The 26,865-nt window shown below is 39.5% G+C and overlaps 1 protein-coding gene across 3 annotated transcripts in view; it reads right to left on the bottom strand.

Annotated features, from left to right (window-relative positions):
* Positions 1 to 504: 504 nt before the first annotated feature.
* The window catches only part of LOC149083913 (clotting factor C-like), a 36,723-nt gene continuing 10,362 nt past the window's right edge, over positions 505 to 26,865 (bottom strand). For 2 of the 3 annotated variants that reach the window (XM_089234287.1, XM_089234285.1), the window contains 17 exons: positions 25,643 to 25,796; positions 21,110 to 21,273; positions 19,525 to 19,617; positions 19,228 to 19,395; positions 15,989 to 16,165; positions 15,700 to 15,906; positions 14,604 to 14,673; positions 10,053 to 10,250; positions 9,235 to 9,302; positions 7,347 to 7,517; positions 6,995 to 7,195; positions 5,607 to 5,798; positions 5,397 to 5,514; positions 3,972 to 4,198; positions 3,563 to 3,852; positions 1,095 to 1,262; positions 505 to 976 (listed from right to left, as the gene is read on the bottom strand). In XM_089234287.1, coding sequence (XP_089090413.1) covers positions 626 to 976; positions 1,095 to 1,262; positions 3,563 to 3,852; positions 3,972 to 4,198; positions 5,397 to 5,514; positions 5,607 to 5,798; positions 6,995 to 7,195; positions 7,347 to 7,517; positions 9,235 to 9,302; positions 10,053 to 10,250; positions 14,604 to 14,673; positions 15,700 to 15,906; positions 15,989 to 16,165; positions 19,228 to 19,395; positions 19,525 to 19,617; positions 21,110 to 21,224 — 2,814 coding nt within the window. In that variant the 5' untranslated portion in view covers positions 21,225 to 21,273; positions 25,643 to 25,796 and the 3' untranslated portion in view covers positions 505 to 625. The remainder of the gene's footprint in view (positions 977 to 1,094; positions 1,263 to 3,562; positions 3,853 to 3,971; positions 4,199 to 5,396; positions 5,515 to 5,606; positions 5,799 to 6,994; positions 7,196 to 7,346; positions 7,518 to 9,234; positions 9,303 to 10,052; positions 10,251 to 14,603; positions 14,674 to 15,699; positions 15,907 to 15,988; positions 16,166 to 19,227; positions 19,396 to 19,524; positions 19,618 to 21,109; positions 21,274 to 25,642; positions 25,797 to 26,865) is intronic. The other variant, XM_089234284.1, reaches the window with a different exon arrangement.

The raw sequence follows: 26,865 nt of genomic DNA on the forward strand, positions 1-26,865 counted from the left end.
TTTTACTAATTACCCTGGTGATGCCAACCACTTAACATTGACGATTAACCAAAACATGTGACTGCTTTCAAGCTGAAAAATTTGCCTCTTCTATGAGAATCTGATAAGTACTCGTGTGTGTGTGGCTAAAACTTTGTGTAGTGTCTATTCCCAAGGGTTCTTTGTTTGTTTTGAATGTCTTGTGTTCGTTTTCCTTCCATGTAAAAAACCTTTTGTGCCAAAATAACAGTCTGCAGCACCCCCCCCCCCTTTTTCTAAATAAATTAAGGCCACTGACCTCTTCACGAAACTTTTTCAATAACATTTATAAAGAATCAATGAATTAATTTTTTTTCTCACCAAGCATACTGACCACCGGTAATCTCTTCAAGGATGCCCCCTATGGGGGACCATGGACCAATGGTTATGAGCCCTTGACCTATAATCCCTTAATGTAAATTCCCACCGAAGTATGTTCATGACATTCATGACTAGAATAACAAAAAACTTTTCCTTGCAAATGCATGCCAGTCCATAGGGAAATTTTTATTTGTGCATTTTATTTCGCCATGTAGGACTATAACCGCTTTATTATATGTACAAGGTGGTTTATTCAAGTAATTGAAAGATTCAAAGTCTGTTGGTATCAAAAGAACAAGTGGATCCAGTCCAAAAATCTGCTGACGGTAGTGAATCCTCCATATTGATTTGCATGTCCACAGCCATTCGGACTTCCCCAGCTGACAATGCCCTCAAGTGTCCAACGTCTCTCCTTGAAGGTATCGTCAACGAAAACAATGGGTCCACCACTGTCTCCACTGCATGTGTCTTTCTTGCCTTCTTTGAAACCGGCACAGAACATGTTGTCCGTTACGGACAGGGGAAGTTCCGATTCTTCATATCCTCGTTCGCAGTCATCATTTGTGATGACAGGCAAAACAGCTTGCTGTAATGTCTCAGAGTAACTCTCATTTTCATTCATACCCCAGCCAGTGACCTAGATGTAAGGACAAAAGAATACAAAAAATGCAGAGACCTCTGTTTAAAAATTCCTCAAAATAGAATGAAACAATTTAGCGTTAAAATGTAACAAGCAAAAATGAAACAAAGCTAACCACTCCTTTAGTTCCTGGCTTCAGATTCTCTCGGCTGGTTTGCTCAGATGGTAGGCACACAGGTTGTACTCGACTATTCAACTGAACTGGTGAGTCCAATTGCAGCAATGCTATATCAGCGTCAAAGATGCCAGGATCATAGTCTGGATGGATGTGCATTTCGTGTATCTGGAATATACCGAAAGAGAGAAGCGGTACTTAAAATGTAAAAGTAGCAAAAAGCATTAACTAAGGAAAGCCACCCAGGAGATTTGTACTACTAAATATAGAGTGTGTGTGGTTATAAAATGAGGTCTCCCTACTTCGAAGTGTCTGCGGTGTGCAGGGCCGCAACTAGGGGGGAGCTGGCGGGTCTCGTGCCCCGGACGCTGGACCCTAGAGGGGGGGGGGGCGCAAATTTCATTCGGAAACTTCCCCTTCAACATTACAAGGGGGGTCAAAATGCGCTCTTGCCCTTGGTGACCAAGCATCTAGTTGCGGCCCTGGCGGTGTGTTTTGGTTATTAGATTTTTCTGAGATGGCAAGATGGCATTTAGGCTATGGAGAAGAGATTTCCCTAAAAAGAATGCGTGCCAACAGATAAAAATTAGGCGTTTTAAGGACAGTAACATGAATTACAGCTTCGAAGCTTTTGCCTATGAAATTTCAGTCGTATGATATGTTAAACACTCTTTTCCAAAAAATCGTCAATGAATAAGGTAAATACTAAAAAATTCCTAATGCATTTCAATACACAATGGGTGTCGTCTTCAGAGGATAAAGAGTATCGTGCTGACCGAGTTTCCCACTTGGATTGAGTACCAAATCTTCAATCTCGGTTGCTCAGCGGAACAGAAAAACAAGATGTCTGTTCAAGTCAAATGTCGTGGCAAGAATGAAGCGAAGCGCCTGCGTGTAAGTCTATTGCAACAACTTGATTGGCTGCTTGGGAAATGGAACTATTCGATTGGTCTATTCGAGTTTTCTTTAAATTCCTGCTCGTAATGAATTTAAGCCATGGCGATGCAATCAGTGGTGTTGATTTATTGTCGTTTACTCATTTATTTTTAAAGGCCCGGATGTATGTGCCTTCGTAGAAGTCGAAATTGGCCGTGGATGTGAAAAACTCTCACTTTCTGAAATTTGAATCTATTGCCCTTTTGGGGGTCATTCAAGTATTACGTCAGCATCAGGGGGGGGGGGGTACGGATTTACTTACTTTTGATGACGGGGGGGGGGGAAGGGGGGGTCAAAAATGGCTCAAAGTCAGCTTACGTAATACTTGAATGCCCCCTTGCCAGCAGTGAGTGGCGATGGTCGATTTTTCACATTCTTGATTTTTAACGCAGCGAGCATGTTCATTTAATTTAGTTTTTATGGGTCTCCGCGTTTGTCCTATGTTGCCAAGCGGGCAATCACCACATGGAATATAATAAATGTTCATTGTTTATTCTGTGGTATAGCATCTTTAGGGAGTTTGAACCAAAAGTTTTTAGTAGTCACATCTATGGCTGAAAGGTCAAATAGAGTTTTTGACCATTGGATCATATGGTATAACTACACTCTCATTGATTGGCTTCTCAGTAATATTTTCCAAAGTGGTTTCTCTTGCGAAATATACTTCATACCTCGAGAGAGTAGGTATGAAGTATATTTCTTTTTTCACCCTCACCTTCCTGTTCTCTTTCCCCTCTTATGTACATGTATATAGTAGAACCTATGCAACCTAAGTAGAAGCTTTTTACCTCCCCTCATGATGGCGGTAAAAATAACTTTTTTTTTTCTTCACAGGATTGCAACAAAGTTTCGTGGTGATGAGGGGAGAAGAAAGAAAGCAGCAGATAGACTTTTGGAAGACTTTGACTTGTTTGAATTTATTCTACTGGCATTTGAATGCAATATTATGTCCTTAATCGTAAAGTAGTTAAATTGCCTGTGGCGATTTTTTTGGATGCAATTGGCAACTTTATTTGCCTTTGACAATGTTTTATCTGCAATTGGCAACTTTATTTTGACAACCCCCTTTTTTGGCTGTAATTGAAAACTCCAAAACTCCCGTATTGCAATGACCCGTGTGAATTCCAATTTCTTGTATTTTTGCGAAAGAAATATGGTCATGTTAGGTATTTTATCGTGTTGTGTGTATTGACATTTTTCTACCGGAACACTTTGGTGGGCCGGAGGTTTTGCACCCGCTGCTCTAAAGACTTTTAACAAAGCTGTCTGAACAGCGTTACCCCTCCCCCTCCATCTTGCTGAAAGTGTGACTGCCTACCAATTCACATGCTGACTCACGAAAATCATATCACCAATTATGATTATCCCAAGACTAACTTAACCGCATCGTGCCGTCATCCCGGGCCCCCTACAAGTCTAACAAATTAATTTACGAAAAATCACTAGAGACCCTGGACTGAGCTGGTGCGTAAAGATCCTACCCTCAAGGGGAGGGGGTGTGGAGTTTATAATAAATTCTTATAAGAAATTACCTTTTTCACCTGAACGTAATCGTCATCCTTCGAATCGCTTCTGTGATACTTCCCCATGTACACCCTGAACTTGTCAGGATCGGCGGGTAGGGTCGTTCCAGTGTAGGTGACGCAGTGAGCGGCCGTCACGACCCATCTCTCGGTCAGCAGCGCTCCCCCGCACATCAAGAACCACTGGTCGTAATCCGGTAAGTATCTGGACAGGCCAACTTGCCAGGGCCATTGCCCTATATCCGTAGCGTTGCCGTTCACTATAAACGGCATTCGAGGTGAATCGGATCTGCCGCATACTGGAAATACATGGAATATGTTACAGTATGTTGTTGTTTTTTTTTTTTTAAGATGAGACATGGATATTAAAAATCAAAAAACAGATGCATATATGTAGGTTTGAGCGAACGTTACTCACTTGGCATACAAGTCGGTGGCCTTCCGCTCCACCGGTCCTTACCCTCGCAACGTCTCGTCCTGGATCCTACCAGCGTGTAATACCTAGACTCGCAGTCGTACATTGCCCGGGTTCCGACTTTCTGTTGTCCAGGAGGCAACACTATGTCCGGTTCTGGGGTGGTCGTTGTTGTGGAAGTAGCTTCCGGGGGTGGTCTTGCTTCCAGACCTACAGGTATGCGAGCCAACCTTTTTGGCAAGAGAGAAAAACAATTTCTTTAGAAATTTATGATTTCAAAACTTGCAGAAAATACGGGAGACATTTTCATTTTTTTTAGTTCAGACCCATTCAGCACTAGCTTTTTATAGTGTACGTATTTGTTATACGTGTGTGTGTGTGTTGTACGTATAATATAATTATTACGCGTATGATATTATACGTATTTGAAATGCGCAATGTGTCTTTCGCCATCCCCTAAGTAAGAACAGACGTAATTTCGAATCTTGTCGACATTTTGTGTGGGTCGTACGTTGGGATAAAAATCAAGCTGCCCCCTACTAGGGCCGTTATTCGCTTCCTGATCGCTATAAATGTGATATAGTGTGACACCGCACTAGAAAATATCTTTAGTATGGTGTTGCATAGTGACGCATTCGTATCGCGAATTCTTGGGTTCGAACCTCACCGGCAGCACAGTTGGTGGTCAGCTGAAGTTAGTTTTCTGTGGTTCTTAACTTAGGGTGTGAACATAGTGCGTCCGTATTTCCGATTCTGGAAACCCGTGTCGTCTCCGATTGGTTAAAAACCCGAATTGCAAGCTAAAAAAAAAAAGTTTAAATTCGGGTTTTTAACCAATCGGAGACGACGCGGGTTTCCAGAATCAGAAATACGGACGCACTATGTTCATATCCTTAGTCGGGAATACGAGCCGATCCCCCGTCCGTTAAAAAAATCTCTCAGAGATCAACGGACCTACCACGGTATAATTTTTCAATCATCATGCTTCACACATGTTTGAAAAATAGATGGCAGCAGTAAAAATTCCCTCACATTACTAGATACGCATTCAGACTCTTAGGTGCTCACTCATACTTCAGTCACAGCTCATTCGATAGTCCCATGGCGATAGACCAGAGCTGTGCTCGGTTTGAGAGAAATGAAAATGTAAATGAGTGAAATGCATGGCCCCCCCCCCCTTCTCCATCGAGGGTTCATAAGCTAAACTTGAGCTCACTTAATTCAAATCTGTCCCCCCATTTACTACCGTTTTATCTTTCAGGATTAAGTGGGCGGAGCAAGTAATTCTGAAGTAAGAATACCAAGTTTTCGAACCCCACCGGAGGCACATCTGCTTGTTCTCAACTTGGAGGAGCAAATGCAAGATTTCAAAAAAGTGTTATCTCCTCATTAAAGTCATACATGATAAAACTCAGTGTAATGAATTACCTGGATCCACCTCGGCTTGGAAGCCTGACAGCGTTCCTCTGGGCCATCCGCGTATCCATAGGAGCTAAATAGTTCACGTATCCGCCTATCGGTACAGGAGGCTCAGTGCACGTATCAACTGTCATCGAGAAACGAAAACTGAATGTTAATTCCGATTTTTTTTTTTAGTACGTATTTAGAGAGTAAAAGAATGGATGAATCGATTCGAACCTCGTGTACACGTGGGCTTGGCCATCGACCAAGTTCCGTTGGCAATGCAATATATCTTTGGTCCTCCTCCTTGAAGATAATGGAGTGCTTCGCAAGAGTATTCGATGGATGATCCGACAAAGAACGAACCGTTCATTTTTCCAACGGGTTTAGCATTCCCGTTCTCCAGGGGACCGGGATCGGCGCAGGAAGCTGTATATGAAAAGATTTTTTTAATGTTAACACAGACATCGGTAATTAAAGACGAAAGTTCTCATCCTGGCCAAAATGAGCATGCGCTATAACCCATAGCCAGTGCCGTCTTGAGGCATGGGCCCACCCTGGCACGGCCCGGGGGTCTCGGGAAAAAAAGGGCCTCACGAAAATGAGATCTGGTTGAGATTTTCGAGAATTTGCCTGGTAGGACCTCAGAAAAATCATTTGGCCCGGGGGCCCATGTTGCTCTTAAGACGGCCCTGACCATAGCTGCCAAGTCCCACGTATTTTTATCATATCTCCAGGATTTCCGAAAAAATTCTTTTCCGAATATTTATCGCAAAATTGAAAAAAGAAAACTCTTGCTTTCCTGGGTAGGGGGGAATCATTCGAAAAGTATTTTAATTGACGTTTCCGTATTTTCCCGTGATTTGGGGGACGTCCCAAAAATTGTTTTCTATTAAAATGTCCAGTTTCTCCACAAAGCTTGCATTCGTTATTGAAGGCAAGGATTGGCCTTTCATATCGCCATGCTGAACGTTTTTTCTCGTGAAATACATGTGAATTCACTGCCAGCCTATAACGCTTTGTTTTGGTAACTCCGTCGCCAATATTAGCAACTTCGCTTATCTTTGGCGACAAATCTCATGTTTCCATATTTAGGATTCGAATAACCCGATTTAGATTTGTTTCTAAGGTCGGTATTATATTGTAAAAGTTTGATAAAAGTCCTATTATAAAACTTGAAAAATGCAGCCAATAAGGTCAACGTTTCCATTTTCTAGAATGTAACCAATAACCTTATTGGTTAGATTTTTCAAGTTTTATAAAAATTATTTTATAAAACTTGAAAAATACAGCCAATGAGCGCATTGGTTGCATTCGAGCAAATGTAACCAATAAACTTATTGGTTGTATTTTTCAAGTTTTATGAAAGAACTTTTCTAAAAATTTTACAGTGTAATTCCGGCCTAAAATGACGTCACATGCGTATCGTTCGGGGGCTAACGAGAAAGAGATATGCTGCGAAAGATCGCAGGGAATGTTCTGCAAAGTTGCCAGAACTTGGCTATTGCAGAGGATGTTTTGCAAGAAAGCCATGTTACGGGCGCACACGGGGAACAGGGAAAATCTTTTTAATTTCTTTTTATGTTATCGCCATAAACACATGCGAATTAATTTGCACAACTTACCAAGCAATCTTGATGTTGGGATGTGTACGCAGATGAAGTTCAAATATAAATCGCAGCTCACGTATTGGTCAGCGAAGTGCATTCCATCGACGCGGACGGATTTGCATTTCGTTTCGTTCCAGTCTGAAATATGACGCCTCCTGTCGAATACAACCGCATCTTCCTCTGTGATGGACTGTTCTGTCCACAACTGATCCTTACCTTAAAAGAAATTACCTATTAAGTAAAAGTTGGCAAATCAATGCAAAAATACCCAATTAATTGTCCATTCTTTAGACTCGATTTTTATTTGAGATGACCCCCGAGATTTAAGGAAATGGTGGTGGTATAACGAAATTCAGTATATACTCACCCAAGTTTGTCAGTGATGGTATTAACATTTTCTTGTCCGCCGATGATTTCGGAACTTCCAGCTGCAGACCAAGATTCTTACATAAAGCTTCGGCTTGGTCCAGGGGTAGAGGTGAGCTCGACACGTGAACGCAAGTCCTGTGCAGCAGGTCCAACCCTTTCGGACATTCTCCTGCAAGAATGAATGCGATACATTATACAATTGGTGGTTAACCTAGTTTCCAGCAGATAACCTTATGAAATAGTGGTTCCCAACCTTTCGTGCTTCGAGTGCTCCTTCGAAATGCTTGCGTACATCCTTTAAGCGGTTTTTAAAATTTTACTGTCTCATTGGAAATCACTAAACCGATTGCGCTGATGAATGCTTCCCCCCCCCCCACCCCCTTAATTATAAAAAGCCTACCGTTTTCAGTTATTCATGATGCTGAGCTCAATAACCCTACACTACCTCGGAGGAAGAAAAACATCGTCTCCTTCCCTTTCTGTTATCAAACTTTGATCAGAAGCTGACTCCTTCCACTGGCAGTTGATTGACAGGAAAGGAGGAAGGAAACTTACACCTGTATCTGGGCTCGGGGTCGCCGAAATAAAAGAGTTTTAAGAACCCGAGATATCTCGGTATTGCTGCTGTAAGGGTTAAAGCCGGATCCACACTGGAGTGCTACGCGCAGCTTCAACCCGCGAGAAACCTGGTTTTGAGGTGTGGCTGAGCACAGCGCGGGCTGTTTCAATGTTCGATTTTGCTTAGCCACCTCTCCGAAACCGATTTTCCTCAGCTCAGAATTACGTAGCGTGGCAGGTGCGTGAAAACTGCTAAAAATGCTAAGGACACTTGTGTACCACTAGAAAGGCATAATAGGCGTGCGTTGCATACCTCCAAGAAATGCGTATGCGCTTAGAAATCTGTTAGGGACTTCAATGTTTGTTCCTCGCAGAGCCGAACAAATCTCCAAAAAGTTACATGATCGACCGGGCATGCAGCTTAAAATAATAGAAGCCCGAATCAATATTTTTACATGGTTAAAAAAAATATTTCATATTTGCCAGCTTAATTTTTTTTTCAACAAATTGATTTTATTTGCTTAAAAAATATCGAAATTGATGTAATTTTTTCAAACGAAATTTTGAGAGAAATACGAAATTCAAAGGAATGTGATCACGAAATTAAAAAAATCTAAAATTAATCAAACCGATAATTATGATTTTCCGCTGTGTTGACGTCGGGAAAGAAGGCACTAAGAAAGCGCCAATTCACTTCTCTTATAGCATCATTATTCGATTATAGAATTATTGTTAGCCGAATTACGGTCCGGGACGGAAAGTGGGCAGGCGAGGGCCTATGATAGGATGACCAGATCATACGACTGAAAAACTAGTTTTTATATTTTATTAGAAAAATTTGAATAAAAACCGGGACGTAAATTAGATATACGTCGGAGGTTTGTGAACTACGAAGGTTAAAAATATACGCAGAAGATGGGCCTACCCATTGAATATGCATAAATAGGCTGGTGAACTGCGTAGGTGTGGACGTGTTGATATTTCATTCATGTTGTATTTTTACTTTTTTTTGAAAAAGTTAAATAATAGAGTTTTGACAAATATTGAGTTAATAATATGCTTAAGTGGCTTGCGCAACCATAGAAATGTATAGAAGGCTTTTGTGCTGACGCGGTAAGTGTGTATACTCCTAGAAATTCATGGAAAGTTTGTGTTTTCGCCCCACCTCATTGTGTATTGCATATTGCTAAGCAATCAATTTTTTTTACCCATGAATGGTCCAGACATGCATCGCTAGCGTTACGAGCACCACAGGTTGGGAACCTCAGCTATAAAAGATTCGATACCGAGTACATACATCAACTAGTTTACGCCATTACTTACTGTACCTTCTCTGTAATTATCCGTTGTTTGAGGCAACTTGTCGAAACGGAAGCTTTCATCTCTGTCTTCATAACTGAAATAGAGATTATCTCGTAAATGGCACGAATATAGAATAACTTATAAGAATGTGCGGGCCCTATTTAGTTAGAGCGGGGGCTCTAGAGTCTAGACGTGTGATTCTCAACGTGGGCGTTAACGCCCCCTTGGGGGCGATGGAATGTTCCAGAGGGGCGGCGGTAGAAGCTACGGGTATAGCATAGGATCCTATGGGTTAGATTGCGTTGGGCGGCGATGGGAGAAAAACATTTCTAAAGAAGGGCGTGGTGTGTGTGTGTGTGCGTGACAAAAAAGGTTGGGAAACTATGGTCTAGACTCGACTTGTCAATACGGAAATTTCGCTCAGCGTGTATGTGGTTATCTCCAGAGATCTGTGTAGCAACTATTTTTGAGTGTTGATGTATAGTCGAGCCCAGTTATAATAAACTCGCATATTACGAACGATTATAACGATTTTTTTCCGTTCTTGTGAACCTGCAATACCAGAACAACGTTAAAAATGTCACTTATAATGAATTGCGATATTTACGAATATCGGATATAACCAGGTTTTTGACAAGAATCTAATTTTTGTTGTTTAAGTTCTATAAAATCGGGAGGGGGGGGGGGGCCGTCTGCTCAAACAAATCGTCTTATTCAACTTGAGCATTTGTAGTGTACCGGTTATAACGAATATTGGATATTGGGAATATTTTTCCAAGTTCCCATACGATTTCGTTATATCTGTTCTCTCTCTCTCAACTCTATAAAGAAAGTCATTACGTACTTTTGAGAAACGATGTTGTTGATTTGGCTCCCAGCGAAGTTCGTGTAGGGCCCGTTGTTTATGATGGAGACGTGGCCCCCGCTGTTGGTGACTTTCCCAGCGTGGACCGCGGCTGAACAAACTGATGAGCTCATCCGGTAAATCGAAGTGCCCCATATATCGGTTTGCTTGTTTGCGCATTCTGGTGGACACAGTATTCTGTCGGGGAGGGAGGGGAAATAAAACGATTATCAGTCATCAAACGAAAATCAATCATCTACTGTAACTTACAGGGTCGTCAAAAATTCACTGGTATATGAGCTTCCGATATCTGTAACTATTGATCAGAAATCTGAAAAACTTTGGAAACGTCTTAATTTCTAAAGAAAAAACAGAATAAGTGAGAATTCAACAGTATTGATATAAATAATTTCTAAATCAATTGGGATATTCAGAATTACTGAAAGAAATAATTTTGACATTAGTGGGATATTAAAAAAATTTGAAAAAAAAACTTCAGAATTATATATAGATTTCTTTCAAATTTGAATTTAGAAGAAATAATTTTAGAAGTAATAAATATTAATAATTATCAAAAGAGAAATGACTTCAGAATTTTAACGGGAAATCCAGAAGTATATACTGAAAGAAATAATTTATTCATTAACGGAAATAATTCCATAACAATTTAAAATGCAGTATAATGAAATTACAGTGAAATGCAGTTCAGTCAATTAGTGAAAGAAATAGTTCAGAATTAACGGAAAACCAATTTATTAAAAGAAATAATTTCAGAACTAATAAAAATTCAGAATTATTGAAAGCAACAAGTTTAGAATTTTTAAAAGAAATACAGTAATTTTGGAGTTGTGAAATTACTAAATGAAAGCAATATCAGGATTATTGAAAATGCAGAAAAAATTAGTGATAGAAATAATTTCATAATGAATGAAAATTCTGAATTATTGAGTGAAATAATAATATAATTTCACATTTAATGGAAATCTAGAAAGAACAATTTCAAAAAATTTTGGAAATCTAGAAAAAATACACTGCTCAAAACAAATAGGGGAGCAAGCAAAAAAGTGAAGAAAACCGTGCGAGACAGCCACGTATTGGCATACAATGGATAGTACACGCGCATCAATGCGCAATACAGAAAAAAGACGTAAAAAAATTTGGAATTAAGCTTTAATTCTTTGAAAATATGGAAAAAAACATGAAAAGATGATTTAGGGCAACAATTTGGTTACATGTAAACGATAAAAAAAAAGTACTGTTTAGACATGATGCATGAGTTTTAATAGGGCGTGTGGTCTCCTCGAACAGCTAAGACTGCTGCACACCTGTTTGCCATGGATGCGATGAGGTTATCGATCAGACTTTGGGGAATACTGTTCCACTCCTCAAGAAGTGCAATCTGCAAGTCTCGGACAGTAACAGGTGACCTTGGTCGCGCAGCAATGCGTCGTCCGAGCATGTCCAAAACATGCTCGATTAGATTCAGGTCAGGAGAGCACGCTGGCCATTCCATACGCTGTATTTTTTCAGCTTCAAGCATGTTCTCCACCAGACGAGCTCTATGCGGTCGGGCATTATCATCCTGGAAAACAAAGGAATCTCCAATGGCTCCATCGTAAGGGATGACATGAGGTCGCAGTATCTCGTCTGCATACCTTCGGGCCGTCAAAGTGCCATTCCGAATGATATGCAGGTCCGTACGTCCGCCTATGCTGATTCCACCCCATACCATCCAACCAGCTCGTCTGTATTGTGTACCTTTCACGAACGAATGCGGGGTTATTTCGAGTGTCCCTGTCCCTCCATACCAGAACACGTCGGGTGTCACACTCCAGACTGAATCGGGACTCGTCTGTAAACAGCACTTGGCTCCAATCATGTTGCTCCCAATCTCGATGTTCAGCAGCCCATCTTCTTCCGGCCGCACGGTGGCGTGGAGTCAACGGAATGCAGACCATAGAAAATGCATAGAGCCCTACGTGCATAGAGCCCTCCCTCATGAAGCCGATTACGTACTGTTTGGCTGGACACCCTTCGTCCTGTTGCCAAGAGCAACCGTCTTTGCAGCTGCGTAGCATTCCCTGTTGTGTTTCGACGGGCTTTTAACCGTATATACCGGTCATCAGTTGCTGTAGTGGCGCGTGGCCGATCTTGCCCTGGTCGACGTCTAACATTTCCTGTTTCTTGGAATCGATTCCACAGCCTTGCAACAACACTTCTGGCGACTCCAACAGCGTCCGCGACACTACGTTGTGTTTGCCCGGATTCCAGTCTGCCTATAACACGCCATGCCATGGATTCCGGTAAATCACGTTGTTGAGACATCCTCAAGTCACCTTGTCTCAAAAAAAAATACTGCGCAATCGAATTTCACAGTTACGGCAGTAAAACGGACGTTTCTACAACATCCCGATTTCTGCCCTTATCTCCTTTTTCTGGTTTTTGACGTCATGAGCTTTGATTTGCATATGAAGTTTTCTTCTTCCGTTTCCTGCTAGGCTTTAAATTATGGATGATTCATTTTATGTTACTTATCGGTATACATCTTTGCGTAATTTTGTTAAAACCATGTGCTCCCCTAATTGTTTTGAGCAGTGTATTTTCAGAATTTTCTAAAAAAAATTATCGCTCAGCATTGTTGAAAGAAATAATTTCAGGATAAACGAAAATGCAGAAGAAGTAGTTTCAGAATCAACGGGAACCCAGAAGAAAAGTAATTTCAGAATTAACGGGTGAACCCAGAAGAAATAATTTTAGAATCGATGGAAATCCAGAATAAATAATTTCAGAATTGATTTAAATCCAAAATAAATAATTTTATAATCGATGGAAATCCAGAAGAAATAATTTCAGAATTGATTTAAATCCAAAAGAAATGATTTCAGAATTAACGGGAACCCAGAAGAAGTAATTTCAGAATTAACTTAAATCCAAAAGAAGTAATTTCAGAATTAACTTAAATCCAAAAGAAGTGATTTCAGAATTAACTTAAATCCAAAAGAAAAAATTTCAGAATTAACGGGAACAAAGAAGAAATAATTTCAGAATTGATTTAAATCCAAAAGAAATAATTTCAGAGTTAACGGGAACCCAGAAGAAGTAATTTCAGAATTAACGTAAATCTAAAAGAAATAATTTCAGAATTAACGGGGGAACCCAGAAGAAATAATTTTAGAATCGATGGAAATCCAGAAGAAATAATTTCAGAATTAACTTAAATCCAAAAGAAGTAATTTCAGAATTAACTTCAATCCAAAAGAAATAATTTCAGAATTAACGGGAACAAAGAAGAAATAATTTCAGAATTAACGGGGGAACCCAGAAGAAATAATTTTAGAATCGATGGAAATCCAGAAGAAATAATTTTAGAATCGATGGAAATCCAGAAGAAATAATTTTAGAATCGATGGAAATCCAGAAGAAATAATTTCAGAATTGATTTGAATCCAGAATAAATAATTTCAGAATTGATTTAAATCCAAAAGAAATGATTTCGCAATTAACGGGAACCTAGAAGAAGTAATTTCAGAATTGACTTAAATCCAAAAGAAGTAATTTCAGAATTAACTTAAATCCAAAAGAAATAATTTCAGAATTAACGGGAACAATGAAGAAATAATTTTAGAATCGATGGAAATCCAGAAGAAATAGTTTTAGAATCGACGGAAATCCAGAAGAAATAATTTCAGAATTAACTGAAATCCAGAATAAATAATTTCAGAATTGATTTGAATCCAAAAGAAATAATTTCAGAATTAAAGGGAACCCAGAAGAACTAATTTCAGAATTAACTTAAATCCAAAAGAAAAAATTTCAGAATTAACTTAAATCGAAAAGAAAAAATTTCAGAATTAACGGGAACAAAGAAGAAATAATTTTAGAATCGATGGAAATCCAGAAGAAATAGTTTTAGAATCGACGGAAATCCAGAAGAAATAATTTCAGAATTAACTGAAATCCAGAATAAATAATTTCAGAATTGATTTGAATCCAAAAGAAATAATTTCAGAATTAAAGGGAACCCAGAAGAACTAATTTCAGAATTAACTTAAATCCAAAAGAAAAAATTTCAGAATTAACTTAAATCCAAAAGAAAAAATTTCAGAATTAACTTAAATCCAAAAGAAAAAATTTCAGAATTGATTTAAATCCAAAAGAAATAATTTCAGAATTAACGGGAACCCAGAAGAAGTAATTTCAGAATTAACAGGGGAACCCAGAAGAAATAATTTTAGAATCGATGGAAATCCAGAAGAAATAATTTCAGAATTAATGGAAATATAAAATTTCAGAATTATTGAAAGAGATATCTTTTCAGAATAATTAAAAATTCGGAATCGTCGAAAAATGAAGGCATATTAGAAATACAGAATCAATGGGTAAGAAAAAAAGGATTTTCGAATAAATAAAAACTTTAAAATAATAGGGGGAAGGGAATATCATCTCCACCAAGACGCCACTGCTGAAGAATAATCACTGGTGCAGACTGCTCAGATTAGGAAATTAATTATAAACGCCCTGTATATTCCACTTTTAAATGAACTAACTCACCGAACTGGAACACCTTCTTCGGCTACGACTTCGATCCCAGTTGTGTAACAATCCAGCTGTACAGTGGCGACTGTTGATGAAAAAAAAAAAAAAAAGACATCATAAAAACCCACACACAAAAGTGGTAAATTCCAAATACAGCCGAACCTCTCGAAAACGGACACCCGTGGAACTGAAAACTTATGTCCGCTAACCAGGAATGCCTGTTAATAAGAAGTGAAATGGAACGGGATTTGAAGTGTCCGTTTATAGGACGTTCCGATATACAGGGTGTCCGATAAATTTTTAAAAGTCATTAAAAATTGAAGTAATTGGTATATTTGAATGCGGCATATGCAGGAAAGTTATAATGGCCGTATCTCACAAAGGGCAATTTTTGTTTTTGGCACGGGAAAAGGATTAGTTCAAATTTTTAGCGATAGAGGACGCTTCATTTAAAACATGCACATCAGAGTCCAATAAAATGCAGGGGGTGCGACTAACAGCTAATTTATAAAAATTTTCTTGTTACTGACGCTCATTGCGATGAGGTTGGTGGATGAAGAAATATTATTGAAGTTGTTTTAGCTCAGTCAGAACCAGGAAATGTCAGAACCACCCTTAATGAAACCAGGGTTGTAATGTGCCCTTTCGGGGCCCCGGGCAGACTTTTCCTTGGAACCTCTCTTGAAAGGCTTATCATGAGGCAAAACAAATGTAAACTTTCGTGGGGGCCCATTGGCAGTGCCCTGGTTGCCCCAATCTAGTTACGTGCCCTGAATGAAATTATAGTGAGACTATAATATGGCTGAAGCTTTACGAACGTTTCGGACGCAAAAAAGATTTTAAAAAGGTTTAGGTCCAGTATTCTGAAATTTGCTTCCGTGCAGCGTCCTCTATCGGCAGTAGTTTAAACTTTTCCCTGTACCAAGAAAACCATCCCCCCTCCCCTCGTAAGAATAACTTTCTAACGAACCGCGTTCAAAATGTACCGATTCTTTCAATTTTTACGATTTCTTTAAAAAAATTACGTATTTATAGGACACCCTGTAAACAATAAATTGACAAAATTGAATTCATTTTTCATGATTGAGAATAATTTAAATTTCACTCTTACCTTTGACGCAAGATGGCGGTGTCTCGGACCACGTCCCATCGTAAAGACACATGATCTCACCGGGTCCCATTTTTTCGAATCCATTATCGCATTCGTAAAATATTCTATCATCTTGATTGTAATACGGCCCGCTGGGAGTTGTCCCGGCTTCGGCGGTCTTTTTCCCGAACTGTATTTGTCCCGGGTCCGGGCAGAATGCCAGTTCCACTGTGTATGCAATAAATATGTATAGCTATCGAATTTACAATTTTGTTGTTAAACAATGGATAGAATAATTTAATCTTCTCACCACATCTGGGCAATTCGGCGCTCCACGATCCATTATCCATGCACCTGAGAAAGCTCTCACCAGAAATACGGTAGTTGACGTCACAGGTCACTTCGGCAGTGATGCCACTGACTAGTTCGCTGCCGTTGTATTTCAATCGGCCATTTGCGGGCGCGCTTAGAAGAGCGCATTTCGCCACTGCAACGATACAAGATGACATGATTTTTGAGGAAATTATCATGCATGATATTATGTCAAGCAACTTGGTGGTGTTCGAGTGGATTTGGTTCCTCCCGGGCTCCCAACAGCCGGAAATGTGTGACGGATTTGATGCGATATGCGCTATAAGCCATTCGAGGGTGCATGTACACCTCCGAACTGGATTGGAGATTTTTTATTGGTTAAAGGGTCAAAGGGTTATGTATTTTCCCTATATATAATATGGGGGAAAATGGATTTTTCATGTGAAATGCAGGGCACTGTAATCATAACTGCACAACAAGTAGTTTTTTCGACCAGTGCCGTCTTAAGGTATGGGCCCACCCGGGCACGGCCCGGTGGCCTCAAGAGAAAAGGGGGACTCACAAAAATGAGATCTGGTTGTGATTTTCCTGGAAGGGCCTCAGAAAAATCACTTGGCCCGGGGGCCCCATGATGCTCTTAAGACGGCCCTGTTTCCGACACACATAACTCTGGATCCGCTGGTAGCCTGCAAGATAATGAGAATTGGTACGGTACTATGATTTTTCAAGTAGTTATGTAAATTGGTCGACACAAGTACTCACTTGTAGTCCGATATAATCCCCACGGTACCTCTTTATAATACATTTCTTTCAATGTCTTTATCCGGGTGCCCATGATACCGTTAGAACGGTTTTTGGGGTTCAAGCGGATTCAGTGCATCGAGCTTCCGTTCAAGGGAAGATGCAAACTCCTAATTTAGCCCCGTTGTTATCAACTTTGGACCAAATGGCCTCCTTACGGTGCTGGAACATTCCAAAGGCGAACCACTACGGGGGAAAAACCTATCGGACTCATCTGGCAAACGAGACCAGAGTTCATGTCCCCGTGCGGGCAGAGATGAATTTTCCTTTCATAAACGTCAATATCTCTTCACACACACACAGTCAGTTTTCCCGTATATGTTGTATTCTAAAGAAGCCGCCGGTAAAAATCAAATGGAAAGATAACCGTGTTGATGAGACGGCACAGGCTCCAAATCAAAGTCAGCCGCCAAATGTATCCCGTACAAGCTTTTGGCAACAAATTTGGTTGACCTCTATTTGACAAAGCGGCGATAAATCTGGTAACCTTGTCTTAACCACTTAACGATTAAGGACGTAATATTGCATCCAAACGCCTTTGGAATGAAGTCAACAAGCTCTCTCTGTTTTCTTTCCTCTCTTATCACCGTCAAGTTTTGTTGTACCTCTATACGAAGTTTCTTTTTTTCTACCTTCCTTTTATTTCTATGCAATTATTAGTGACTTCCCCCCCACCCCCACATATGATATATCCTTCTACTATATACGAATAAGAGCAAAAGAGAACTGGTTCGGTGAGGGTGAAAAGAGAAATCTACTTCATATAAGGGGGCCATTCAAGTATTACGTAAGCAGATTTTCAGCCATTTTTGACCCCCTCCCGTCAGCGAAATTTCATCAGCAGCTTAGAATATTTCATATCTCCAAAAAGGGGTGGTTGATGACGTAAGCAACCTTCAAATCCCCCCCCCCCTTGTCATCAAAAGTCAGCAAATCCGAAACCCCCTCCCTCCCCCCCCTCGATGCTGACGTAATACTTGAATGACCCCTAACTACAATCGCTTATTCTTATCTGCACTTATGTATTATGATGCTGTTTTTCTTTCATTTGTTTTTCACCCTTAAACTTCCTTACCTTTCTCTATCGTGCTAAGTATAGTAGTTAGAACGAGGTTACCATATTTTTCGCCCATTCGTCAAATAGAGATCGTCCGAAACATCCGAAACCTTGTAAGCGAAGCGGTTAACGTAAAAAGAAAAAAATAATAGAAAGTAAATATAGTGAAGTGAACAAAAGAGTGTCAGATTTCTCTTTTTCACCCTCACACTACGTTTTCTATTTCGCTTATTCTTGTACATAGTTAAAGTTAAATATAGTTGAAAAACGTGTGACTATACTTTCAGAATCCAGCTGAACTGCCCATATAAATTGGGCCATCTAAATACGTGGGGCCCCGGCCCAATAACGGCCAGAGGCCTCATGTCCATGACGAGATCTGGTACATTTTCGAGAGTAATTATGTAATGTGTAAGCTGGCCGCTGTGGTGGTCGAGTGGTCATAGTGACGGACACGCATCGCGAGATCCCGGGGTTCGACGTCCCCCGCACCGGCGTCACAGTGGTGGTTGACTGAAGTCGATTTTCTGCGGTTTCAAATTTCGAGGCACGAATGCGAGCCGACCTCCTCGTTAAAAAGTCTCACCACAGAGAGCAACACGCCTACAACGGTATAAATATTCAATCATCATACTTCATTTCCGAAATATAGATGGCAGCACTGAAAAATCTGACACACACACACACACACACACACACACACACACACACACTTCTGGCATAACTCACCAGGTAGTAAATTTCCCATGGCCATAGACCTGCGATGAGCTCGGTTTGAAAAAAAAAATGTGTAACCTGTTCAAACTGAGTACGGTACCTCAGAACATCACTTTGTCCAAGGTTCATGAATCTAAGACGACTCTGCATAGAAGAAAGCTCACTGAGCTGTAGCCCAGGGCAGGGCCGCAACTAGATGCTTGGTCACCCGGGGCAAGTGCGCATTCTGGCGTCCCCCTTGTAATGTTGAAGGTAAGGTTTGAGAATAAAATTTGCCCCCCCCCCGCTGGTCCAGTGCCCGGGGCACGAGACCCGCGTGCTCCTCTCCCCAGTTGCGGCCCTGGCCCGGGGTTGCGAAGATCGACCATATTGTGTATATGGAATTTTTATTCACTATAAGTCAATTCAATGTACGGAAAGGGTGTCACTCCTGGATGAGTGTAGGTGCCACGGAAAAGACTATAAAATGTATCCAAAGGGAAACCGTGGATGAAAACAGGTTAGACACATAGCTTTCGACCCACTCATTCACACTACAGGGGGTGCCGAAGTGCATTGTTGCCCCCAGGTGACCGAAAATCTAATTTCGGTCCTGTCCCAAAACAAAACAGAGAAAATTGTGTGTGTGTGCGTGCGTGCGTATAAATTAAGAAAATACCTACAACATTTCGGAGGCTGGCTTGCCCACTCGCCGTCTGGAAGACAAGTACTGACCTGGACCCCTTTCAACTCATATTCTGGTGGGCAGCTGTAGATTATAGTGGTAGGAGCCTCGGGCGGACGGAAATCAGCTTCTAACGGGCTCCTAATTCCCGTTGGTATTCGACATCCTATTAATTACAAACGATATATATATATAACCAATTTTCAAAAATAACGATTTTGGGGAAATATCGATTATTGATTTTCGATATCGATTATTTATTATTTAAAAAAAATAATAATAATTATGCAGTCACCTTTCTCAATTTCACAATTTTCGCCTTCATATCCTTGAGTACAAATGCAACGGCCATTTTTGTCACATCCCGCACCGTTCTGACAATCACACACTTTAAGGAAATAGAAGCATTAAAAATTAATTAATAATAATCGGATATTATTTTATAATATATATATATATATATATATATATACACATATACATTGTCAAAATTCTAACTAACAATGTGAGCAGATAACGGTATCGTCTTAACGCACGGCATGGTCCGTAGGCTAAGGGCCTTGGGTAACTGTTATCTCGAATTTTTGTCAAAATAAATTAGGACAAATTTGAAGAGGAGGTTAGGTTTTTGTTGTAGCATACGGCCGAGTACCCGAAAGTATAAAACAGTTCCGACGCTTCTAAGGGACTTCAAACGTGCGTTATTTCGTCCATGGGAATGGTCCGAAATTAAAATAAAATAAGCAAAAACAAACAATGAATTTTTGATTCTGGTAATTGACAGTAAGTTCTGGATTCTGATAAGTAACAATGAATTTTTGATTCTGATAAGTAACAATGAATTTTTGATTCTGATAAGTAACAATGAATTTTTGATTCTGATAAGTAACAATGAATTTTTGATTCTGATAAGTAACAATGAATTTTTGATTCTGATAAGTAACAATGAATTTTTGATTCTGATAAGTAACAATGAATTTTTGATTCTGATAAGTAACAATGAATTTTTGATTCTGATAAATAGCAATGAATTCCTGATTGAGATAAGCAAAGATGCAAATTTTAATTCGGATAAGCAACGATAAATTTTTCGACAGATGAGGAATGATTCATTTTTGGACAGACAAGCAACAATGCAATTTTCGATTCAGATAAGTGTCTATGCATTCTTTTATTCAGATAAGCAACAATTAATTTTTTACTCAGATTAGCAACATCGCATTTTTTTTTCACTCAGCTAAGCAACAAATGATAATAAGCAACAATAGGTGGATTAGCAATAATAAAATTTTTGATTCAAATAAACAACAATGCAATAAACATGAACAGCAATGCATTTTTTCGTTCAGATAAGCAACAATGCATTTTTTCGTTCAGATAAGCAACAATGCATTTTTCGTTCAGATAAGCAACAATGCATTTTTTCGTTCAGATAAGCAACAATGCATTTTTCGTTCAGATAAGCAACAATGCATTTTTTCGTTCAGATAAGCAACAATGCATTTTTTCGTTCAGATAAGCAACAATGCATTTTTCGTTCAGATAAACAACAATGCATTTTTTTCAGATAAGCAACAATGCAATAAATTATGCAACAATACTATGAACCTATCAAAGTAAATTATTGTTGGAATCTATCGTTTTTTTAAATGCTGTACTGGAATCTTTGGGGAATCCCTCCCATAGGCTGATTTTTTGCGGTTCCCACCGCAGTACATTCTACAGTGTAAAAAATAACAAAATAATTGGACTTATCTTGGACGTCTGGGCTTTAAACCTGCAAGCCACCTTTCCCATGTTTAGGGGGGTGGGGGGCATGGCCCAAAAGATATGTATCCAAAAATTTTGCAACTGATATAAAAGTAAATGTCAACACTCACCTTTTTCACACCAGTCCCCGTATCTGTTCCTGGGACATTTCGCGCAACGATTGCCAGCTTCCGCGCTGCAATCCGCGCAGAACTGGAACAAAGGACATATATTGTCCGCCGTCATCTTGTCGCACGGACGGCATCTCGTCTTCCATCTGTGGATAACTTTACATCTGTGGGTGAATAGAAATAATAATAATCAATCTTTTATCCAATTGAGAAGAAACATTGAGAAGTCCTTAAACCATCGGTTCGCAGACCGGTACGGTCCGTAAGAATTTCCTACCGGCGGTCCGCGAAACGTTTCACCCAGTTCATATAGCTGCATAATGTTGGATTTAATTAAATATTATATTTCTGTCCATATACAGTCAAACCTCGTTAGTGCGTCACCCGGTTAACACGTCACTCCGCTTACCGGATCACTTTTTGGAAGTCCCAATTGTCCTCAGGCAGGAATTGGCACAGCTATGGCTTACTCCGTTTAACGAGTCACTCCGCTTATTAAGTCATATTTTTGCTCTCCCAAGAGTGACTCATTAACGAGGTTTGACTGTATTTATGATTTTGCGGCAATTTTTTTCCCTCATTTATTTATTTTTTGCGGGTCCTCAAATTATTTTTTCCGACGATGCTTGAATTATTTCTGCCATTTATTGATTTCTTTTTTTTGTCTGTACGCAAATTGTTTCAAGTTTTTACTGGTCCTTAAATTTTTACTGGTTCTTAAATTATTTTTCCCATTTATTTATTCCTTGATTTCTGTTTTATTTTCTGATTTCTCCCATTTATTTATTTTTTTTTCATAATTTCTCTCCCATTAGTATATAAATTATTCGTCTTATTTATTTAATTTTTGCCGGTCCTCAAATTATTTCTCCAATTTTTTTTTTTTTTTTTTGCCGTATAAATTATTTATCTCATTTATTTATTTTTTACTCTGATACCAAAATTATTTCTGTCATTTTATATTACTCCAATTTATTAAAAAAAATTTTTGTCGGTCCGCAAATGTTTTTCTCCCATTTATTAACATTTTACCGGTTCCTAAATTGTTTTTCCCATTTATTCATTTTTTGCCGGTCCTCAAATTGTCCGTCCCATTTATCCTCAGACTAACTCTCCCATTCATTAATTTTTTACAGGTCCACATATTATTTCTCCCATTCATTTATTTTTTTTACCTGCCCCCAAAATCATTCCCTTCCATTTATTCATTTTTTCCCGGTCCTTAAATTATCCCTTCCATTTATTAATTTTTTCCGGTCCTTAAATTATCCCTTCCATTTATTAATTTTTTCCGGTCCTTAAATTATCCCTTCCATTTATTCATTTTTTCCCGGTAATTAAATTATCCCTTCCATTTATTAATTTTTTTCCGGTCCTTAAATTATCCCTTCCATTTATTCATTTTTTCCCGGTCCTTAAATTATCCCTTCCATTTATTCATTTTTCCCGGTCCTTAAATTATCCCTTCCATTTATTCATTTTTTCCCGGTCCTTAAATTATCCCTTCCATTTATTCATTTTTTCCCGGTCTTTAAATTATCCCTTCCATTTATTCATTTTTCCCGGTCCTTAAATTATCCCTTCCATTTATTCATTTTTTTCCCGGTCTTTAAATTATCCCTTCCATTTATTCATTTTTTCCCGGTCCTTAAATTATCCCTTCCATTTATTCATTTTTCCCGGTCCTTAAATTATCCCTTCCATTTATTCATTTTTTCTCGGTCTTTAAACTAACACTAACTCCCCGATTTGTTAATTTTTTTTACAGGCCCGCGTATATTATTTCTCCCATTTATTGTACTTTCTTCGGTCCTCAAATGCCATGTCTCCCATTTATTTATTTTTCATCGGCCTTCAAAAATTAGTTCTCTAATTTATTTTTTGCCTTCCGCAAAATTATTTCCACCATTTATTTATCTATTTTTTAGTTCGCAAGTTACCTCTATTTATAAAAAAAAATGTCTTCTACTGTGTTTTAAACTGTCCTCAAACTATTTTATTATTAATTTTTTTTTTTGCCAATACACGTATTTTTCCCCTTATTCAGTTTTTCTCCTGTTCAGTTTTTGCCGGTCCGCAGAAACTGCACAGGTGAACAGGAGAACTTTTTTCCCAATTATGTATTTTTTTCCTGTCCATATTATCCCTCAAATTTTTCCATTTTCCCCGGTCCTCAGACTAACACTTCCGCTTATCGATTTTTTACGCACAGGGCCGCATATTATTTCTCCCATTTATTTATTTATTTGCCAGTTCACAAATTATTTCTTCATATTTATTTTCTTAACTTTATTTTACTTCAGCGGATGGGCGATAAAAACCTTTCTGACTACAAGAATGTCTAACAAGATTTTTTGAATGGCCCATGACCTTTCCCAACAATATCCAAGTTAACGGAAAAATAGCAAAACCAAAATGTGCGGTCATAAACAAGATAATTATTCTACGTCCTTGTGATGTTAAAGGAAAGAAAATGAAACCCGATATAACCCTTCCGGTTTGCGGCTGTTTACAAACCAAAAAGGCTTACAAAATACTTAATTAAAAATCCTGGCATAAAAAAAAAGGGAGTTTTCTCTCCCCCCCCCCACCCCCAGAGAAGAAGGCTTATAGGCCTCCCACTTCTTCACCTGGGGGTTCCAAGAATCGACTTGATATTTTTCAACTTACACAAGAAAAGCCAGAAAAATGAAAGGCAATGGCTCATATCATTGAGCAACGTGGAGAGAAGCATTGCCCCTCCCCCCACAGCCTTCGCCCACATTGGGAATCACTGTATTATGTATATACTTAGTATCATATGAACTTGTTTTTTTTCACGTGGCCAATTAATCAAAATCCGACTGTTAATTGCAATCGAAGAATTGTAACAGTTTTGTTTGACAGGTGTCAGAAGGGGTTCTACTTCATTGATGTCTTTCTCACATGTATTTAATTATATACTGTATAATTGTTGTCAATATTTTCTAAAAGGCATATTTTTGCTGATGAAATTTTATTTTAACCCGTTTATTTATTATGGACAAAAGTGCCCAAGAAAGGGACCATTTTTTCATGCCGAACAAGTTTACAAAATATGGACGTTTAGAGTCTGAGAATGCTTACGTGTACACAGAGTTTTTTTTTTTTTTGGTGAGCAGAAAAAAAATTCCCTACATTGTATAAGGCAGCATTTTTTTTATGTCATCATTCCGCTCAGATATCGAAATTCTGTGAGCAAAGAAAAAAGAAACAGGTCTGTGCAGGTGAAATAAAAAGTAATGTTCCCCCTTCCATCTGAAAAAAACAAAATTAAAGAGCACATTTCATGTAGGAACAACGTTTTTCCTTTTTACTGCGGGAATCTTGATGCTCATCACCCCCCCCCCCCCCATCATGGAGTTACTTCCCATCCCCAGGACTGAAATCTTTTTTGGGGGGGGACTCCCTATAGTGAATTAATTCATACGGTAAAAACATTGTCTCGGGTTCCGTGATAGAGCCCTACTATCCCTACCCTTGTTGGGGTCATAGTATTCACTTAAACCATTGAGGATAGATGCTTGATTTCATGCTTAAGAGATATTCACCGACAACTCAGATAAGCACCCTATGATTCAACGACAGTGTCATGATTATTTCAGTTAAAGCCATATGTCAGAGTCATGGTGGGGCTGCTTTTCTTCTGGTGGGTAGTTATAATCAAAGCTTTCGATTCCTGAACATGCCACCCAATTGACTGACAGAGCTCCAACCTCGTGAATCCTTACCATGAGTTCAACCGGGCACGTCACGGAGACCCATAGCTCTACATCCCGTAGTAGGGGTTCTAGGCTGAGATATTGGTGGGTCCCCAGATCAGCATCTTCACGCCCCCCCCCCCAATATAAATTATAGTGTGAAAAACAAAAATTTAATCACATCTGGTGAAAATTATGTCGGACCCCGATTCTTCTGGTACGTATGGTGTTGGCTGAAAGATGAACAAGTATTTTCTTCAGGAACCAGCTTCTCTAGAGATAGGTGGCACTTTTTGGAAGTGCAAGAAAGGAGTTGTGTTGAGTTGAAGTAAGCATTGAAAAAGCATAAAGTATTGCATTTCCCTGCGCTGATTTATATTCACTCGCACTTTCCCTTCTAAATTATTTCGATGTGTCAACATTTTGGAGAGTGGAAACACCGTCGTAATAAATCTGTTGTAAAAAGTGCCGCCGCTGTAATCATGCCGCCCTAGGCGGCTGCCTCGTCGCCTCATGTCTTGCGCCGGCCCTAGTTCGGGAGGGGGGGGGGGTTTCAGAGGTTTCCTCAAGGAGATTCCTATCTCTTTCGTTTTATCATCACAAAGGGTCCGTGGAGCACATAAGTTAAGAACTCCCGGTTTATACGTTTATACGCTATTTTCTCTGTAACATAAATTTTTATACAAAAACCTCTAACGAGAAAATCAATGTCTATGTCATTCATCTCCTTTTGAATTAGACATAAAATCGTTGTTAATGAGTGTGTTGTTTGTGTGTATGCGAGTGTGTACTGTATTTTGCATTACGTACTTACTGGGGTATTTTGATCGCGTACAAGCGACCCGAGGAACCGCATGGACATGACAGGGTGCCGAGCTCGCAGTCCGCGGCCTCCTTTTTCAACAATTCCAATCCAAGGGTAATTTTCCTCAGCAGAATACTTTGACTAGACGAAGCGAACAAAGAACCTACAAGAAATCACACACACAAACACGATGGAATCAACTCCAAAAATAATAATATTATAGGAGAAAGAAAAGAGCCGTATCAACATTGAAGGACCGGGCACACCCCACTTCACATCTCAGAGAGAGATATCAAAGCGTTCCCGAAGGATGGGTGTATCCGGAAATTTTAATAAATATCAGCAATCAAAATTATCATAATCCTTTAATTTGAAAACCAAAATATGTGTACGAAATGCTTTCCTGTGCCATCAAATAAAAATAGGTTAGGTGGCGCACTGAAGTCGCTACTTCATACTTTAACCCAGTGTTTCCTCAAAGTGTGCGTTGCGGATCCCAGGGGTGTCGCCAACGTTTTTGGGGAGAGTCGCAGTGAGCTGACCATAATGATGGATGCCGATTGAATGCTACGAAGTGGTTCTTTTCGAGACATTTCTAGGGAGTCATGATTAACAGTGACTAAGGCAAAGAAGCCGCGGGTGGCGAAAGTTTCCGAACCACTGCCTTTACCAATGAATTTATTCTGTACAGTATATTTGGAGCCATTAGGGACTGTGTTCTTCATTTCTTTCACTTAGGTAGTTTCTTTTATTGTCCCTTTTGCCTGGAACATAGGCGTACGCAGAATTTTCTCGAGGGGGGGGGGGGTTCAGATTTTTGTTCCTTCTGGAGGGTTACGTTTTGTCCTGCAAAATAACACTATAATCTTGGCTCGGAGGGAAGGGTTAGAACCCCAAACCCCCCCCCCCCCCTTTGCGTACGCCAATGGCCTGGAACAATCTTGTTTGGTTTCATAACCATAAAAATCTACCACAGAAATGGGGACCTCTGTAAGAACCTGGTCCCGGGATTGCAGGACCGCTTACTACCAAGCGGTCTCATTCTAGTACAGCATACACGTTCAACTCACGGCCGGTGGGTCAAATGTGGCCCGTGACCTTGAACCCAATTTTGGTAAAAAAGTGCTGATGAGAGACAACAGAGGAGTCCTTCCTATGTAACTTCCACTATAGGCTCGAACGGGCCTACGGTTAAAATCGCACCACAACTAGAACAGCCTAGTAAAAAAATT

The sequence above is a fragment of the Pholcus phalangioides genome, unplaced genomic scaffold, assembly GCF_987345545.1.
Source record: "Pholcus phalangioides strain wild (caught in Gottingen) unplaced genomic scaffold, Ppha-v1.0 ptg000008l_1, whole genome shotgun sequence".
Classification (NCBI taxonomy): Eukaryota; Metazoa; Arthropoda; class Arachnida; order Araneae; family Pholcidae; genus Pholcus; species Pholcus phalangioides.